The sequence below is a fragment of the Stegodyphus dumicola genome, chromosome 2, assembly GCF_044657685.1.
Source record: "Stegodyphus dumicola isolate Sdum_Otavi_A_Nest chromosome 2, ASM4465768v1".
Taxonomy (NCBI): Eukaryota; Metazoa; Arthropoda; class Arachnida; order Araneae; family Eresidae; genus Stegodyphus; species Stegodyphus dumicola.
The window spans coordinates 177,206,853-177,227,888 of record NC_140769.1 but is presented as its reverse complement, the minus strand read 5'-3'; the positions used below and the strand labels follow the sequence as shown (position 1 = coordinate 177,227,888).

The following is a 21,036-nucleotide window of genomic DNA, read 5'->3' as shown; positions in this document are numbered from 1 at the left end:
CTATATAAAGAAATTATTTAACAGATTTATATCTATTTAAGCAAAGCAAATAATTCAGTTTCTTAGTAAAATGTATAATTCTATGTCTTCAGTCATACAAGTAATGCATCCTCTAAATTTTTTTGCAGTAAAAATACATTGTCATTATTTCAATTGGCTCAAAAATTCCCACAAAAACGTTAAAAGTATTTTCTACAAAAATATTCAAGTATAATCTGTTAAAAGGTTTTAGCATATTTCTCACAAAAATATAAGTAATAATATATAGTGCAGTACAGGTATAAAAATTTGCTTTTAATTTTAGCCTCTTATTATGTTTCTTTTTGCATATATATATATATATGTGCGTGTGTGTGTGTGATGATGTAGTTTTGCAGAAGGTGAAACCAATTCACTCTTGAGTCGTGGTCGAGAAAAACTTACTGATTTTCATGTGTTAGGCTGGTGAAAAATTAGACACCAACGACTCTTGATTTTGTAGGATAGTTGGACTGGATAATGCAATAATACTTTTGTAAGTACCCTTTTATTCAATGAAGTTATTTTCCAAGTAAATATGGTAAAATCAATCCAACCTTTATGATACAGAATAAAGATGATCAAATTGAAATTGTAAGGAACTTCCAAAAAATTATATTTGTCTCATGCCAAATACATATACAATATACAATAGCCTGGACATGTCCATGTCTTGACAAGCACTTTCTGATTTTCACAGAGATTTTAAACTCACAGCAGTCATTTTCACAGAAATTCTGGAACTGACACAAAGGATTTTTCTACAACATAATGTGAAAACCTCGCATCTTGTGGGTCAATGACAAAAATCACAGGATTTTTTAACATTTACATAATATTCAAGAATGCACAGCCACCATGCCCATGTCACCCCACAGACTCAGACATCTTTCACTGTAGCAACCCCTACACAAAAGTTTTTTTTTTTTTTTTTTTTTTTTTTAATAACAAAGCAAATAATAGTCCAAAAGAAAAAGCACTGTTGATGAGATACTGTAAATGCAAAGTTACTAAAATAAATGCATTATTATATCAATGCAACAAACAATGGAGGTCACTGAAGTGTTTTGCACATGGCTAATGTAGGTCACTGAAGTGTTTTGCACATGGCTAATGTGCATTCATACGAAATCCACTGCTTGATTAGCATCACATGAATGCAAAGGAAAAACTTTGTCTCATGTACGTGTGTTTGAATGCATAAGCGGTTTTCAGGGAAGGGACAGTGTGGAAGATGATGAATATGCTGAGCGCCCCCTTAGGCACCCAGCACATTCATCATAACTGAATGGATTCCCAGTGGTCAGACTGTTAATCAACACTACTACATCGAAGTACTAAAAAGACTTTGCGAAAAAATTAGGAAAATAGAAGCCACAGTTGTAGGGTGATGGATGGATGTTACACCAGGACAATACACCCGCTCACACGGCAATACCTGTCAAACAGTTTCTGACCAGCAAAAATATTACTGTGATGGGTGAGTGAGTGAGAGAGATTATGGCGCAAAACCAAAGATGATTATAATGCGCCAAACACAAGATGGGGTGAGTACAATTGATGAAATTAAAATACAATAAATAAAAACAAGTAGACAAATGTATCAAATCCAGAGGATGAAGTCATATAAAAACAAGTTAAAACCACACATTTAAAATTCAAGACACAATCTTCAAAACAAATTACATTAGGTGATAAAAGCCAGACTCTTTTAAATAATAAAATAAATTACAATTGACCTCTCTTCCGATTAAACGGTCGAGAGGTAAGTCACAGCTATTAAAATATTTCTGGCGAAGACTATTAAAACATGGACACTCAATTAAAATATGACGAACAGATAAACAAACATTACAATCAAAACACACAGGCTCATTTTCAGCTTTGAGAAGATAGTTATGTGTCACTCTAGTGTGGCCAATTCTGAGGCGAGTTAAAAGAACTTCCTCCTTACGATTTCCAGCAAAATCCCAATGCTCAATTCTAGACTTGACATTTCTCAACTTGTTGTGATGCTGAACATCCCAAATTTGCTGCCATTTTTTTCGGACCTTTCCCTTGATGACACAGCAGATATCTCTAAAAGGGAATGGCGACTGGACAGTTCAATAGCAGATTTGGCTGCGATATCTGCAAGCTCATTTCCCTTTATTCCAGCATGTCCAGGAACCCAGCAGTACAGGACTTCATATCCTCGAATCATTAGGCTAATATGAATTTTCAGAACATCCACTACCACAGGATTATGAGTGTTGGGATAAGCTTCCAAAGATTTAAGAGCACTATACGAGTCTGTATAAACTATGAACTTTTTGTGGCAGAGCTTTGAGATGTACAAAAGACCATAATATATTGCAGTTAGTTCAGATGTTAGGACTGAGAAAGCATGGTGCAGGCATCTGCCCTCTATGTAATTTTCAAATACAAAAGCCATGCCGACATGATCATTTGACTTTGATCCATCTGTGTATATCGGATAATAACTGCTATATTTGTGTCTGTGCTCAGCAAAGAGTTGTCTGTACACGATCTCGTTAGTGCTTGCCTTCACGTGATGTTTGAAAACATCAAGAAGCTGAATCCGTGAATTTTCCCAAGGTGGGATTTCAAAGTTCTGTACTGCTTGGGGGTGCATATCAGAGAGGGAATGTTCCTCAATGATAGGGCGAACTCTTAAAGGAAAGGTAGGAACACAGGATGGATGTGTTTCAAATAAAGTGTTACATACATTATCAAGTAAGTACAGCTTATTGGGATGTTCAGGTTGTGATAGAATATTAAAATATTGCAAAAGGGACAATTGCTCACGCCTCAGATAAAGTATGGTTCGTTAGAGTCAACATACAGGCTCTGGACAGGAGAAGTTCTGAAAACTCCTGAACAAATCCGCAGAGCTTGATGGTGAACAGGATCGAGTTTTAACAAAACTGATGACCGAGCGGATCCATAAACAACTGAGCCATAGTCCAGTCTAGAACGAACAAGGGCTCTGTAAATGCGAAGCATGGAGCAACGCTTTGCACCCCAGGAGGTGTTCACCAACACTTTTAAAATATTTAGTGTTTTTAAACACTTCTTTTTCAGGTTTAAAAATTGAGGAAGGAAAGTCAATTTCCGGTCGAACGTCACCCCCAAAAACTTTACTTCGGGCGCAACTGGAAAAATTGAACCATTTAGATATAACTCAGGTTCAGGATGGAGACCTCGCTTCCTAAAAAAGTGCACGCACACAGTTTTTTGTTTGGAAAAAGTAAATCCTTGTTTGTTTGACCATTCTTGGATCTTATTCAGAGCTATCTGCAACTACCTCTCTACGTATCTCATGTCTGCCCCTCGACAGCTAATCTGCAGATCATCAACATATAGAGATCCCAAGATGGTGGAAGGAAGTTCTTTTAGTACTGAGTTTATTTTTAAACTAAACAGGGTTACACTAAGCACACAGCCTTGAGGCACACCCTCTTCCTGTTGAAAAACATCCGAAAAAACAGAGCCAATTCTTACTTGAAAAGTTCTAGCGTTCAGGAAATTCTGAATGAAAATTGGTAGGTTGCCACGCAAGCCACTCTCGTGAAGATCGCGAAGTATACCGTATCTCCATGCCTTATCATAAGCTTTCTCTATATCGAAGAAAATTGAGACAAGGTGATTTCTTCTTACAAAAGCTTTTCGAATGGATGTCAGGAGCATGTTATCTACAGTTGTTCTCCCCTTTCGAAAACCACTTTGATAAGGCGATATAATATTATTCTTTTCCAAGAAGTAGACTAGGCGGCTGTTTACCATCTTTTCAAACAGTTTGCAAACACAACTGGTAAGGGCAATAGGCCGATAGTTCGAGGGATTCCTCGGGTCCTTCCCTGGCTTCGCAATAGGAATGACAACAGCTCTCCTCCATGCACTGGGAAATGTACGTTCCTTCCACACTCTATTGTAAAGTGTGAGAAGGGCACTCAGTGACTTATAGGTCAGATGCTTTAGCATTTCATAATACACGCCATCCAGACCCAGACAAGACCTATGTGTCTGCAACAAAGCTCTCCTTAATTCAACCATAGTAAAGTCTCTATTGTACGGCTCAGATTTGGAAGAGTTGAATGCGATGGGATGTATTTCAGAGTGTTGCTTGATAGAGAGAAATGCAGGTGAATAGTTTCTGCTTGAAGAAACGGCAGCAAATGTCTCACCAATAGTATTTGCAATTTCTTCTATGGAGCTAATCACTCGGCCATCTTTTTCCAGAAAGGAAAGTGAGTGGTCTTTATATATTCCGCTTGCTTTTCGAACTCTTTCCCAAACCCGCTTACTAGGCGTAGAGGATGTTATTGAGGACACATATGAAATCCAGGAATCCCTCTGGCTCTGCCTTCTTACTTTTCGTGCATTTGCTTTGGCTCTTTTAAAAGCTATGAGGTTTCGCAGGGTAGGATATCTACGAAAAATTCCCCATGCTTTTTTCTGTTTTTTCAGTGCTTTATGACAGTCGCGATTCCACCATGGTTTCGTATATTTGAGCATTTTTCCTGATGTTCTAGGAATGGACAGCATAGCTGCCTGAGTAATAGTATTAGTAACAGCTTCAACAGCAACATCGATATGCGCATCTTCTACCATTTCATCTGTCAGCTCTGCAACGGAAGAGAAAAGTTCCCAGTCTGCCCTGTCCAGTATAAACCGAGGGAGTCTCGACATGGGGTTTGCTCATCTTCGTGCAAGAGACACAAAAATGGGATAATGATCACTGTTGTAGATCATTTCCGACACTAAAGGTGCAAAATGGCAACAGAGATGGTGAACAGATGGCAAGATCGAGAGCGTGGAATGTCCTTGAAAGCTCATGGAAGTAAGTATCCTGCCCATTATTCAGGAGACAAAGGCTATGATCTTCGATCATCTGCTCTATTTGTCTTCCTCGGGAATTTGTATCTTTACTACCCCAGAGCGGACTATGGCCGTTAAAATCTCCTATTATGATAAAAGGCTCAGGCAGCTGCTCTATTAGATTATTTAAATCTTGCTGATAAATGTGCTCATTTGGAGGCAAATACAAAGAAACAAATGAAACAACAATATCAAAATTTATTTGAGTAGCGACAACTTGGAGGGATGTCGTCAAAGAAAGAACATTTGAGGGATAATCCAGTGAGGAGAGGAGACCTACACCTCCACTGGCGCGTTCACCTGCAAGGTTATCCTTCCTGACGAAAGAAAACCTCCGAAGTTTTGCCTGTTGTTCTGGTTTTAGATTTGTTTTGCGAATCCTGTATTGTGAAGCATACAGGATGATACACTTTAATTATAGATTTGATGTCTAGCAAATTTCGGTGGAAACCGCGACAGTTCCATGACACGAGGATGGCCATTATGAATGGTTTTTGTTTTTCCTGTGCTGTTCTTTTGTTTTTCGTGGAAGTAGATGCCTGGGAACTTCTAGACCCTCTTCCACTTCCATAAAGTCTGAATCCGCAGATTCAGAAATCATCTCATCAAGAGAGCTATTGCTGCGACTTCTATTTTTATTTGATGTTTTTTGTGTGGCAATTTTGGGCTTACTTTGAATAACTGTTTCTTTTTTTTTTTTTTTTTTGTACTATATGGGTTGCATTTTCTTTTTTCTTGTTGGATGTAGACGGTTGGGTTTTATTTGGTAGGGTCTGTGTGCCTATTGATGTTTGGGTGGCAACTGTACGAGATGATTTAACAGCACTGGCGTATGATGTATTTGGTCAAAGCTGTGTGCTCTGGACTAGTCTTCTGGCTTCGGCGTAAGAGATGTTCCTTGTAACTTTTGTAGTCTGGATTTCTTTTTCCGATTTCCACTTTGGGCACAAGCGAGAAAATGCTGGGTGGTCATCCTTGCAATTTATACACAATGGCGCAGCGGTACAATTATCAGAATCGTGGCCAATCTGTAAGCATCGGGCGCATGTGAGGCTGCCACGACAAGACGTCTTAGAATGGCCGAAACGCTGGCATTGGAAACATCGTGCAGGGTTTGGAATATAAGGTCTTACAGGAATATTTAGATATCCGGCCTTAATATTCTTAGGCAGATCAGGTGTGTTGAAGGTAAGGATCACGTGTTTCGTGTCTATCAACTTACCTTCTTTACGCATCTTGATCCACCATACACAGCAGACATTTTGTTCGGATAGCTCAGAAGCGATCTCTTCTTCAGAAACATACAGAAGGTCGAATTCTGAGATTACACCACGACAATAGTTCAGTGACTTATGTGGTGTTACAGTGACATTCGCTTGCCCAAGTTTAGTTATCTGAAGTAAAGAAGCAGACTGGGTGGCTGAGTTTGTATCAATAAGCAAGTCTCCGGAGCGGAGACGCTTTATATTTCTTGGCTCACCAATACAAGACTGGATGTATTTATTTATTACGAAAGGAGACATCTTATGCATTTCGCCAGAAGGACTAGAGATGACTAAGAAACGGGGACTATTGTTATGATTTTTTTCATTTGTATCTGTATGTAATTTTTTTGCAGTAGACTTTTCAGAACTAGGTTGAATGACTGGTTTAGCAGTAGACGTTTCAGAAATAGGTGGAATGACTGGTTTTGCAGTAGATGTTTCAGAACTAGGTTGAGTGACTGGTTTAGCAGTAGACGTTTCAGAAGTAGGTTGAGTGACTGGAGTGACTTGAGTGACAGGAGTGACCTCGAAATCTTTAATTAGGTATATATGTGAAGAAGCCATAGTGAAAGAAAAAATGATTCGGGTCCGACGGCCCCGCCCACCACGGAGCCCAACAAGGGAACACAGATTCCTGTGTTAGGGCTAGTCGGACCTATACGCAAACTGAAGCCCCACAGTCGGCTTTCCCGAAAGTAGGTACTCCCGAGAGCTTGAACCCAAGCCACTGACACAAGGACTAGTGACCATCCGATTGACACCCGTGAGGACGACTAAGGTGCCTCCCGTTTAGCTGAAGCAGAGGCCAAAGCAGTGTGTTGGGGATAGTACCTCGCCCCTCAACTACCAGGACCCTCCTTTCCAGCGACACGGGTCTCCACGCACGGCAAACACGTGGGCAGTTTTCTCGCCACTCGAAAACTAGAAACAAGGTCTGTTCCAGCCTCTCGTGACGAGCCCCAAACTCCGTAGAGAGAAACCACAAGGGAGAAGGGAAGGGAAAAAGTTCCAGCCAAGAGGAGAGGAGACGGAAAAGAGGATAGATCACTGGGGCTCCAGGATCATGACACCCGTCTCATCAAGAAGATGATCCCCTGAAGGGCTAGGGTACCTTGGGATTGCCACACCCGTACTCACAAAAGTGAGCCCCCTGAGGGCTTACTGTGATGGAGTATCCTCCTTATTCCCCTGATTTGGCTCCATGCGACTTTTTTTTTTTTAATTTCCTAAAGTTAAATCTTACTTAATGGGAGCCAATTTTACATCAGATAAAGAGGTCCAGGCAAAAATGGAAAATCTCCTGAAGGGCTTTCCAAAACCCTCATTCCAGAACTGTTACCAGCAATGGCAGCACCGAATGCACAAGTCTGTGAATGCTGAAGGGGACTAACTACTTTGAAGGTGACAATGTCACGGAGAACTGATTCTGTAAGTACAATAATTTACTGTACCAGTTTTTTTTTTTAATTGTCACACCATGCATTCACAACAACTACAATCAGTTTATTATTAAGGATACACTTACTTGTTTTTATTTACATATAATGATGATCCAATTTTTGAATCAATAGCATCAAGCATGTTTTGACAATCTGTATATGAAAAGGGATATGTGAAGGCAAAATAAGTTATTGTATTAGACTCTTGTGGCAATGTATGGCAGAAGCTGATGATAAAATTTCCATCTGTTTCACACTAAAATGTAAACAAATAAAGTAACAAACATATATATTAGTAAAAAATCATTTTTCTGCATAACATTAAAGCTGTGATAAAATGTAATCAAAATATTTTAATTATTTGATTACTGTTTCTACACAAAGCATCAAAAAACAAATATTAAGCAATAATAGCAAATTTTCAATGTTCTTAAAAAAAAAAAAAAAAAAAAAAAACAGTAGAACAGAAAAAAAAACCAAAGGAAAGAGAAAGAAGAAACCCAGGTATTTTCTGATTATTCGCACGCCCACCAAAATGTCACAAAAAAGTATTCATGGGGCAAAGCAATATGTTGTCAATATAGCTATGTGGCAACTCACAATATTACCCAAAAGTATTTATGTGGCAATCCAGGTAAGTGGACAGTGCATGGCTGCTTTGACCAGTGCACAATGCAGAAGTTGTACAGAAACAAGTATGTGCAGTTCTCTCACTTTTTTTAAGTGAAAACACATCACTGTGTACAGAGCTGTTCACACATTTTTTAGATGATGTATATTGTATTTACAAAACTAAATTACATAAAATTCTTGTGTTTTAAATGTTCTATTTGACATCCCTTATTCTGAACACCGCAATTTCCAGGATAATAATGCCTTATTACCAATGTTTCTTTTTTACTAATTACTCTTGTATGGAATTTTTAGTACACTGCTATTTTGAAAATGGCTGTTCTCTTTTGTATAAAGCTTGGTGAAAAACTGGTAGCCAATGAGTTCAGAAATGTTGTTTCCTACGTCTCCAACTAAATCATGACATTTTGATGAGAATAATCAGAAAGTACAGAAACTTGCACATTGTATTTACTTTTAATAAAGATGTGAAAGTGCTAAGGGAAATATAAAAATAGATTGCAGCAACTGAGAGAACAACTTTCTTTATAGACCCCAAACTAACATCTAGAGCATATGAAATTAGGATATAAAGTATTTTCTCATTTAGGTGAGTGTGGCCAGCAGAACGAAGACTTAAAATCTTTTGATTTGTCGAACCCAGGTAGTTGGCCAATCACAGAAAAAAATGAACGAGCAGTAACAATCTTTCTTAGCAGTCAAGCTGTATTATTAGCCGAAAAATATCCAGACAACATAGATCTTAGGTACACTGAATGTGATAGAAGACATTTGACATCTTCATTATGGCACAGAACATTAGCAACTAATGAAAGGCTTAAAAGATCTTGGATTATTTATTCTAAAGCTAAAAATACAATTTTTGTACACCCTGTGAGATTTATCAGAAACATGCCACTGCTGCTACATCAGCATTGTATACTACATGATTCACTAATTGGAAAAAAGCTTCAGAAAGGTTAACTGAACATGAAATATCTGAAATCCCACAGAGAGTGCATGATTAAGTGGAAAATTCCACTACAACAAATGTAATAGTGTCAAGGCATCATGACAAGTTATACTGTATAAGTCTCTTAAGAGACTAATTCACACAGAGAAAGAAAAAGGGAAAAAGATCCTACAAGTGAGTATGGATGCTGTATTGTATCTTTCAACAAACTGTCTTTCTTTACGTGGGTCTGATGAAACCCCTGGCAGTCTGCTCACAAAATGCCCTCGGCCTAGTCAAGGCAATTTTTTGAATTTAATGACTCTGCTAGCCAAACATAACTCTTAAGTACCAGTTAGAATACATAAACAAGGGAAAAGTATCATATTTAACAACGATAATTCAAAATGAAATTACTGATGTAATGACAAAAACAGTTCGCAATAGCATTTTAAATTATATTAAAGAAGCCAAATATTATACAATAATGTTCGATTGCATTCTAGATGTGTCGCATACAGAACAAATGAGTCAGGTGATTCAATACATAAAAAATATGTGGTGATGTGTGTGAAATAAAGGAGAGCATTATTGATTTCATAGAAATTGGTGGAAAGACAGGAGAATGTATTTCTCAACGGACTGTGGAAAAACTGACACTTGATGGTTTGAATATTGACAATTTGGTCATGTCATGGTCAATTTGAGGATAATGGATCTAATATGGCCGGTACTTACCGGCCATATTAGATCTTGGAGTACGAGCCAGGATTACAGAAATGAATAAGCTGGCCGAATATGTGCGATGTTTGGCGCACTCTTTGAATCTTGTCTGTGTGCTTACTGCCTCATCTTGCCCAGAAGCAGTTAACCTCTTTGGAATTATCCAGAAGATATTTAGCTTTTTTGTCGGATTCACTATTTGATGGGATATTACAAAAAGATGTCCAAAAACCAACTCAAAAGGAAGCAGCCAGACGAGATGGTCATCAAAATATGTGGTTGTCAAAGCCCTTCTAACGAATTTACCAGAAGTAGTAAAATCCTTGAAAGAAATTAATTATCTTTCAAAGTACTATATTACTATTTCAAAATTAATTATCTATCAAAGTACGAAGCAGGACATCTGCTACATGTTGTAAAAATTTTTGAATTTATTATCAGCCTGACAATTTGGGCTAATATTCTTCAAGAAATCAATCGAATAAATACTGAAATTCAAATGGAAGATATTATTCTTGCGCAGTTCATCGCATTAATGGGAGGTCTGACCAAAACTTTTCAAAAAATGAGAGAAATTCCTACGGAATATTGGATAGAAGAATTTAAAGCAGCAGCCAAAAAAAATACAGGTTGAACCTATTCGGACAAATAAACCAATTCTAAAATGCAAAAAGGAATTTAATGAATTGTGCGAGGACAAATCACAAACATTTCATCGTGTTCAGCTACTTTCTAATGCAATGAAAATTGTATTTAATCAAATCTTATCAGAAATTAAAATGAGGGTAAACAGGGCTATTACACTAAATTCAAATTTCCATTTCTCAATGGTTGTGAAATATTGAATATGTCAACTGAAGAACTGCAAAAGAATGGAGCAGATCTTGCACAACAATATGAGCGAGATCTCTAAACACATTTGAGTTTTGTCGGGAACTTGCCGTTTTTAAAGAACAAGCCCCAGTGTTATTCGTTGACATAAAAAAGGCTAGAGCTTTTTATCTCTTGCAACAGATCTACACCTATGATTTTCAGGATGCCTTTCACAATATTTGTATTTCCTTGTGGATTTACTCTATGCTTCCAACTACAACCGCAAGCTGTAAGCGAAGTTTTAGCAAATTAAAACTTATTAAAAACTATCTGAGATCATCGATAACTCAGGAGCGTTTATCAAGTCTCGCAACAGAAAATCAAACAGCACATCAAGTTTATTATGACGATGCCATAGATTTATTTTCAGAACAAAAGGCTTGTAGAGTAAAATTTTAATTATGTAATATTTTAAGAGCATTAGGTAAGAACTTAAAATTATTATTGAAATAAGAATTATGAAAAGAAGTACAAATACTAACCTTTTCCTTTCAGCAGTAGCCCGTATTGTTGTTATGTATAGCTAATGAAAGTTAGTCACATAATTAATCAGACTCCTCTATAGTCCTAACTTATATAATCTATTATTTGTAACTAAAGATCATTTTTTTAACGAGTGCATAATCAAGTGTATTGAAAGACATACATAATTTTAAAGGTACCATAAGGTATTTTTCATTCTTTAAACATAACATTTTTGCTAAAATCTTCTTTAAACTTAACATTTTGTATAAGCATAACTATACAAATTGCTATTATCCATCACACAATGAATGTTTCTTTTATGCGGATGTGTCCCGTTTTTCGATTTGTATGGAAGTATCATGTGTCGAATTACTATCAGTGCGCTGTCAAGGGAGGTTCTGAATGTAAACAAAAACACTCCATCTGGAGACCGAAGCCCTCGGAACAGTGCTTCACTCGCAGTGCGGGGTTGGCCCCTCCTTTTTTTGTTACCTCCATGGTCTGGCTAATTATTCTTGCAAATATTGCAAAATTGTGTATTTCAGAGAAAATGATTATTACAGTACAAAAATAAGTCTTTTGCGTGAATATGTAAATATTTATTATGTTATTGGGCTTTGTGAGGATGATAGTAGAGTTCTTGAGTAGGCTACATGAAGGTGTTATTGTGAAATGAATATTTAATGTGCTAGGTTAAAGTTACTGTTAGCATCGAGATATTGGTTCAAAATTATTCAATCCATTCTTTTAGTGATTTGTAATTTGCTTATATTTGTTTAAATGAAATTTTTCATTATCTAGTAATGTCTGATTTCCATTTTTGAGCTGTGCTTAACTTTTTGAGTATTTAGTGCTGACTCGTTTTCTATCAACATCATTTATTAGTGTGAGTAGGTATTGTTGCAAATATTGAAAAAAATCCCCATTTCAGGGGAAATGTAAATTTGATTATTTCAGTGCACTGGAGAAGTAATTTCATTAAGAGGGTTTGCACTGCATTTTAATTATGTAACTTTTGGTATGCCTATTTGGCCACCAGTGGCTGAGATGTAAAGTCTGAACACTGGTAGTTCGGTCGGGGGTTAGAATCAAGCGAATCAGCTGGCTGCATGGGTGTTTCCACCGTTTCACTCATGCGTAACTTACATATGAGCCAATTACTCTTAGAAAGACCTCAGCGAAGACATCTTCTCTCTTAGGCAGGTAGCTCTCTTATGCTTTGCCATAAGTAAAGAAACTAAACCATTTGTTATGTATATTTCTTTTAGAAGAAAAATGGCACATAAAGAATTTCTTACTATAAAATGGATTTTACATTTTATCTCAAAAACTACCTATTTCTATGTTTATTTAAAAAAACTAAAATTTGTTACAGAAACTTAAAGAAAGATGGGTAAGGGTGGCAATTTTAAGTTTTTGCCTCGCTTAAGAAAAATGCTAAATCTGGCGCTGGGCACAGGCATCCTTGAGTCACAATTCAGGCTCCCAGGATAACAACATTGACAATTTTCAATCATGTATTAGTTTCAAAGGTAGTAGATGGCATAACTCGGCATAGAAGTAAGGTACATGAGGATAGCAATAATTGGCATAATGAGGGTAGTATGTAAGTAATTAATAGTGAACCAAATTCTGCTACATGCAAATGGTGCTAGACAAGTCAGTTTAAGAGCGAAAAAAATCCAGGGTAGAGCAGAGTTCATGAACAGTGGTAAAAAGAAATGCCAAAATGCAAGAACACTTGAAAGGTATGGAGAGGTAGAACAAATGTAGTTAGTAAATACAAAGCCAACAGTCAAAAAATAGTAAATCAGCATTACACAGAAATATTATTAAAGACGAAGCATAAAAACAGTAAAAGGGAAGGATTATAATCAAATGTAAAGTGGAAGGAAGATGTAATGTAGGGCAGAATGTAACTGTATGGTATAGCTAAGTTAGATATAACAAAGTAATGAGTAGTAGTAAATAAATAGAATTAATATTAAGAATTAATTTTAGAGTTAGGAGATCTCCTCAAGGATGAGGTGCAAGATTTGTATCTAATCTAATAAGTTGCTACACTTTTTGAGTTCAGAGATTTTGTTTTTGTATATTTGGATAACTTTACCAATTTTGAAACCAAAGAGGTATTGTACTTTCTTCATTACACTAAGTAATTCAGAGATATCTGAGTGGTTTGCAGAATTGTTTGTTGGGTTTACAAAATTAGATTTAACAAAATGGATATCACCAATTTTTTAAACATTTTCTGGAACATTCATGTTTTGATTTTTAGTGTGGGTGGGTTTTTCAACTTGAGCATAGCTTATTCCAGGTGTTCCGGTGCACCAGAACAGAACAACTCAACCTGACTTTTTCGCATTTGGAACTATGCCAAAGAACATTTTAATTCAGTTGAACTGTCAGACTCAGACGAACGCATTCGCAAGGCAGCTGGAATGCTGTCTATTTGTCACTATTTTTGTTGTGTTATCGTGTTTATACGTTTTATATGTCATTTTCTTGTTTATACTTGTATTGTGCAATTATTTAATATAAGTTTCGTGCTTAAAAACGAGGTCATGTATCGAGTTCATTCACATTACATCGCAACACCAGGTTTTATGGTGGAACTTTGAAAACATTTTTTATATGATGGGAGCTTTTTATATGATGGGAACTCCTAACGAGGTTGTGTATCGAGTTCATTCACATTACATCGCAACACCAGGTTTTATGGTGGAACTTTGAAAACATTTTTTATACAATGGGAACTTTTTATATGACGGGAACTCCTAGAGGGCACAAACCCTATAGGAGGCCACGTGAGGACTTGGGCAATTCACGCACTTGGGAGTATCCAGGTGCCCCTGATGGTCACTGTTACCAGTTCGATGATGGCCTGCACACTTTACACACTGTGGTGCAACATGACAATTCTTGGAAGAATGGTGACATTTCTGGCAATTGTGACATTGGAGGACCTGATTTTTAAAAACATACTTTTCAACTTTGATTCCAAATAACATAAGATGAGTTAAACTATATATTTCATCTACATTCTCCTTCAGGAATAAGCTGTGCTTGAAATAATGGCATGGTCGCCTTCATTTTGCATTTGGTTAGCTGTACAATTTTTATGCATTTTGTAACCTAATCAGTAAGGGAGTCTTTAATAATATTAATATCTGAGTTGGAGGGTAATCCTTGTATAAGTACCTTAACTGGTTTTTTGTGGCGCAGGTTAACAACAAAATGTTCGACTAAATTATCTAAAGAGACTCAGGGTTCTATTATCATTCTGGGTATTCAGTTTAACTTTCAAAAACTCACTGCTCAGGCGACCAAAAAACCTGCACTCTGGTATTGTGTCAGATAGGGCTTTCAAAAAGCATACTAAGTAATACCCTGCTGGGGTTTGACCATAATGGGTGGAGCTTTGCCCTGTTTATCATTAATACTAGAGCTATTAGAACTCGGATGAACATTATCAACATCAGACACAACATTAGATACAGTACTGCCATTATTACATGTAGAAGCAGAGTCTATATTTAACTTTGTAAACCTATTTTACAATAAAATAGAAGGCTTATGATTACTACATTTAGTGGCTTTAACTTTCTTAGTGGACTTTAGAAAATTATCATCATAATCAATAATACAGTCAGAATTATCACTTTTATGCTTATTACTAACAGCGGATTTAACAAATGGCAAACTATTTCTACTGTTTAACAAAATATCACAGTTAACCCTGAAGTGAGGTAGCACACAACTTGAAAAGTTCAGATTCCGGTAGGATTGCTCGACAGATATAGTCTACACAAGTTTTATCAGAAATATTTTCATGCATGCGACAGGCTTAAGAAACTTTAAAATTAGCTTTTCTATTCAGTTCAGAGATGCACTGCGTAAAGCATATGGTGAGGTTATAAACATTTATAGTATCCAAAGTATTGAATTGGCAGTATTGAATGGATTTTTGTTGAACTCGGGCAAGCTGTAGTGTGACTGACTAGAGGCATGTGATATTCAGCGATGAATCCCAATTCAGTTTCAATGCTTATGACCAAGGTACACACGTATGGAGGTGGCCAGGTCAGCAGTCCAATCTGGCATTTTTTCTCAAGCAGCATACAGTGTGTGACAGCGTGAGGAGTGATTTGTTGGGACACACAATCACCTCTAGTTGTCTTTCAAGGCACTATGATGGTTCACATTTATATGGATGACATTTTAATGCCACTTGTACTGCCTATGCTATCAAATTGCCCAGGTGCCATTTATCAGCACGACAACGCTCATTCACATACTGCACAAATCTCCCAACAATGTCGTCAAGGATATGACATACTCTCTGGAATGCCAAGTCACCAGATCTCTTGCCAATAGAGCATGCTTGGGACATGCTTAGAAGGTAACTGCAGCCTTGCCAGAATATTGGTGAATTAACTGCTCAATTGCAAAGATTATGGCATGATCTTCCGCAGAGGGTCATACGTGACCTACTTGATTTGATGCCACACTGTGTTTCAGTTCATATAGCTGCTAGAGGTGGCTATACTACTTACTGATTTGTAGCCTTTTTAATGCCATAACTTCTTAATAAAATGATTTTTTGATCTGATTTTGTAATCATTTGTTTATCTCGTCATACACTATATGCATGTTAAGTTTCAAGATAGTAGTTCATTTCCTACTGGCTACATATATTTTTTGTGACAGACTGTATAAGATATTATTGTCATGATATGAATAAAATCCTCCTTAACATAAAAAATGCAGATATAAGTGAATATTATTAATAAGAAAAACTAAATTTTTTGAAATAATAAATCTCCCAAATACATGTCCTGGAACTGCAACTCAGAAAAGATGAGACAAAATTGTTTTAAGCATAGCAACCTTTAAATACACAATAAAACAGATGAAGATGAAGAAAAAATACATCTCCAACTAATGAGCATGGTGAAAAACCTTAACCTTGGATAACTTGGTTAGATACTTAGCAACACAAATTTTAGCAGAATAACATGTCTCTAGTCGCCAATAGTGTATAGTGGATGCTTACTACTGATGAATACTTGTGATGATACCCGTGAATTTGAAAGTCTTTGGATATTGAAAACAAAAACTGAAATTTCTTGATTAATGGATTCCATTGTGATGGCAATGCACTAATAATCAAACAACAAATGGATGGCAAAATCTGTAGTATGTTCTAAATTCAGAAAATATCACTACCGGTACTGAAGATAGGCACAAATAGGTTGCTAAGCATGAAAAAATTTCGAGTGACAATTTCGTGGGAATTCTTAACATGGTAATTACAGGACATGAACAATGGAACTTTCTAACTGAATAAGAAATTATGAGTATCTATAAAATTAAAGAGAAGATAATGGCACAAAAAATTAAGCACCTTAACAATGAAAGAAATGTTTAATAAAGCAAACGAATAAATATTATAATAATGACATCTATTGGGGGCTGTAAATTTTGATTTTCTTAAAGTCATAAATGCATCCTTATTTCAGAAACAACTACACTGACAAAAAAAAAAAAAAAAAATCACAACTTCAAGAAGGAGTCGTGCTAGATACACGAAATTTGGCAGATGTGTTCATAGATCTGAAAGATGACGTTTATTCAAATTTCGCACTAAGCGCGTTAGTGTGGCGCTAGTTGCACTACTATGTACAAGTAAATCAGGTTAGATTCAAATTTGTGTAAAATTTGTGAGCATTATTTATCGTTGAGATTTGACGTACTGAGTTGATGTTAGTCAAAAATGTCCTTAAGAACACAAAGAAGCCATTATCGACAGCTCAGTGAGTTTGAGTGAAGTTGTGTAATAAGCCTATAAGAAGATTGATTTTCTTTTCTCAATATTGCAGAAAGATTTGCCAGGAATGTATTAAATGTGTATGGCTATTGGTAGTAGTGGTCAAGAGAAGATACTAGCTCAAAAACACTGGGTTCTGGATAGCCACATGGCACTACTGAGAGGAAAGACCGCCAAGTTCGACATATGGCTTTGGCACATCATAATGTGCATCTGCAGCAGAAATTCAAGATCAAGTTGGCACCACAGTGATGAAAGCCAGTTCTGTTTTGGTGCCAGTGATGGCTGTGTGTCAGTTATGAGGAGGCCAAGTAAGCATCTGCAACCAACTTGGCTGCGGCCTAAACACACTGGACTATCTGGTCTGAGGGACAATTTCCTATGACAGCAGGAGCACTCTCATGGATATCCCATGCACCGAGACTGCAAATTTGTACATCAGTCTGGAAATTCAACCTGTTCTGTTGCCATGCATGAACAGCATTCAAGTGAGTGTTTTCCAATAGCATAACACTCACACTCATACCACTGTTCTAATCCAACATGCTCTACAAAGTGTCGACATATTACCTTGGTGTGCTAGATCACCAGACCCTTCTCCAGTCGAAGTATGGTTCCAATGTCATCCACAACTAGCATTAACAGTCCCTAACTTGACCGACCAAGTACAAAAGACATGGAACTCCATCCCATAAACTGACATTCAGCACCTGCATTACACAATGCATACATGTTTGCATGATTACATTCAAAATTCTGGCAGTTACACCAGTTATTAATGTATCAGTAATTCACATTTGAAATGGCTCTTCTTGCTAACCTGTGATCTTGCAAATTTAATCAATTAAATATGTTATCTAAACAAATACATTGCCAAAATTTCATTCTGTCAGTGTATTTCAAAATTTTAATTTCATACTTTCTAAATGTCATCTTACTAGATTTGAACTGATAATCTAAAATCTGAAAAAATCCCAAATCCAGAACTTCATAAGTCTTGATGAGTCCAGATTGCAGACTTGGTACTGTATTTCAAGCATTAATTGGGAATCAGCTCATTTGCATGGCAAACTTGCATGGTTTATTTCTATAGCTAACTTTTACTTAAAGAAAAGACTTAGCACATTTTAGAGACCACAAATACTCTAAAACAGCAGTTCTTAGCCTTTTGACTAATGCATACATCTAAACAAAAATTGAATATCTTTAGTACCCCTTTAGTACCACAATCTCTCTTGAACAAAGCTCATATCGCATAAATTTACGAGTGTTAGAGAAAAAACTCAATCAGAATATTGGGATTTTAATTTTTTAATTTAATAGTTAAAAATACTTTGCTTTCCACCTATTTTTCTCTTGTGTACCACTGGTTGAGAACCCTCGTTCTCTAAGTAATTTACTAGCTGTATGTCTGCATCTTGATTTTAATCATCAAATTTAAGGAGCACAAATCAATAACATACTCTAAAATCAACTTTCCCAGGTATTCTCTTCCAGTCATCTTTAGAAGGTATGATTTTAAACACTGGTTTCATGCCATGAAAATATAATTTTCCTTGCCGATTTAGGTTCATCACATGAAATTTCACAACTGCTCCAGGTGGACCTCCGGCAACACCAAAATGAAACCATGTTCTAGAAAAATACAATAAAACAAAAGCATAAATATACATATGATTCACAAAGAGAAAAATAACTTTCATGTAAGGTTATTTAGAGAAATTGTAGCTATTCTTAATATAGCTGTGCATAATATACTTAAAAATTAATCTTTTTACCTAAAATTCAATTCAATGTATTTAAACTAATAATCTTCCGTTAAATTAAAATCCTATGTTAAATTTCATAAAATGTTTACCAAAATGTAAGTGATTATATATAATAGTTTTATAATAATGTCCTTTATAAAAAATTGACTTGAATATGATGTTTGGAATTAAAATAACATATTTTGCACCATGCATGCAAACATTCCAAATTCAAATTCTTAAAAAATGGCAATATTCCTCTATTCCAGTGCTTCTCAGAAAAACTTTTCCACTTGGTAATCCTTTTTATCTAAAAAATATTTTCACAACTCCAGGTATAAAGATATACGAATTAAAGCATTTGTTGATAATAAATCATGAAGAAAATTTCTTTTGCATACATACAAATAGAAATTTTCTGTGCATTACAAACAAAATCAAGTATTCATACTAAAAGCTGAGTGTACTTGCCTACTTTTACATAAAGACATTAACCTTAGATTAATATTTGATACTGCAGAATGTAAAGTTTCTTTAACATTTCTTTAAAATTGACTGATGCTTGGATTTTACAAATGTCAATGCTCAAGGCACTGCTTCACATAAATTCTTAATAAATAGTAAATAATCTTGAAAGTACTTTTGGAGTTATTTGAGAAAGTGTTAGAAAGTTTTGGCTAAATCCCCAGCCAAAATTCATTTAATAAAATTTTGAGAAAGTCAAGTTTTAGATTTGTATCCCTCAATAACTTGCCAATTCTTCGTCACCCTCTGAATAGGAAATGACTGACATTAATGATTTCAACTAAGTGTAACCTCACTTAGTACGAACTTAATTTTTTTATCAGAATCAAAATTTGAGAGAAACTATTTCCAGACTTTCCAAATGATTACTACAACATACAGAATCAAATCTTTGAAAGGGTTATTTTCAATTATAAAGGCCTCTATAGTCTAAACACTTGTAAGAATCCCTTTTTCCCTCTTTTTATTTTTCATACATTCACTTTTTTCCCTAAACAAAACCTTTATTTTTCTTTTTTAACATAAATATAATACAATTACATCCATGAAGTGACAAGTTTAAATCATTTATTTTTCATAAATATCTGACAAATAAATAAAAGCCATAATTTATTGTGAAAAAAATCAAGCAAATTAATTATATGTTCAGTTAAATATACAGCAAATCCATCCTTCAACTGTAATAATCTAAATTAGTCCTCATATTTCTGCATATAGCGATAAAGTTTGCTAACTGGAATTTAACACTTTGAAGAGATTTGAAAACAAATTACTGTTAAGGGCTCATCTTTTTATAAAACTTATGACTTTAATAGCATTACAAAATACATCATTTAAATTTGATAATATTTTTTTTGGATACACTGTTCACAAATGGATCATGCAGTAAGTACAGATGACACGTTCACTATCATCAGCTTTGGCAGAAATCCAATATTCTTACCCATCACTGCCTTGGCACTGTCCACACAGACACTAACTCATTTCCATTGAAAAACCTCATTTGTGAAAAAAATTCATCAAATTAAAGATAAATATCCTTCCTTTTTATACATTTTCCCAAACAAAAATAATTTATATATATATATATATATATATTTCCTTCATATGCGGATCTTGTGTAAATTAACAATTGCAAGAATTTAAAAATATTGGTTGTTTCATCCAATTTAACTGAAAATTTTAGGGTATTCTTAAACCAAATAATGAGTGGATGCAATTGATCATAACTGATTTCAGAAATTCTGCTGGGAACTATAATTTAATAAAGAAATTTTATGAATTTCATCTCCATAATGTTTTCAGTGAAATATTTCCACCATTTTCATTGCAGCAGGCAGCTTGAGATCTTTTCTTGCAATGTAGCACTTTATATTTTTTGCAATTAAATAAGAAACCCCATGAGATGAAAGAAATACTTTTTGTTCACAGCAATACATTTTCCAAAATATTGTTTTTCATATTCTAGGGTTTTAAAAGTCAATCAAAGTATTACTTCAGTTTATTACAGTTATATTCAAATTCAATCTAATAATTTGCTTATGCTATTAGAAGAACTTACTTTTATTCAACAGATAAATAAGTTGAACAGATCAATTCAGCACCAAGATATTATTTTAGACTTATTGATTTCATGTTCTCAGCAGCAAAAATTTCATTACATATTAAAAGGTATCAAAGTATTATCACAATCACCTGAGTAAAT

At 35.5% G+C, this 21,036-nt stretch overlaps 1 protein-coding gene across 2 annotated transcripts in view; it reads right to left on the bottom strand.

The window, feature by feature from the left end:
* The window catches only part of LOC118204614 (cytosolic carboxypeptidase-like protein 5), an 80,602-nt gene that overhangs the window by 52,085 nt on the left and 7,481 nt on the right, over positions 1-21,036 (bottom strand). For both annotated transcript variants that reach the window (XM_085811472.1, XM_085811473.1), the window contains exons 2-3: positions 18,522-18,693; positions 7,690-7,859 (exon numbers count right to left, since the gene is read on the bottom strand). In XM_085811472.1, the coding sequence (XP_085667598.1) occupies positions 7,690-7,859; positions 18,522-18,693 (342 nt within the window). The remainder of the gene's footprint in view (positions 1-7,689; positions 7,860-18,521; positions 18,694-21,036) is intronic.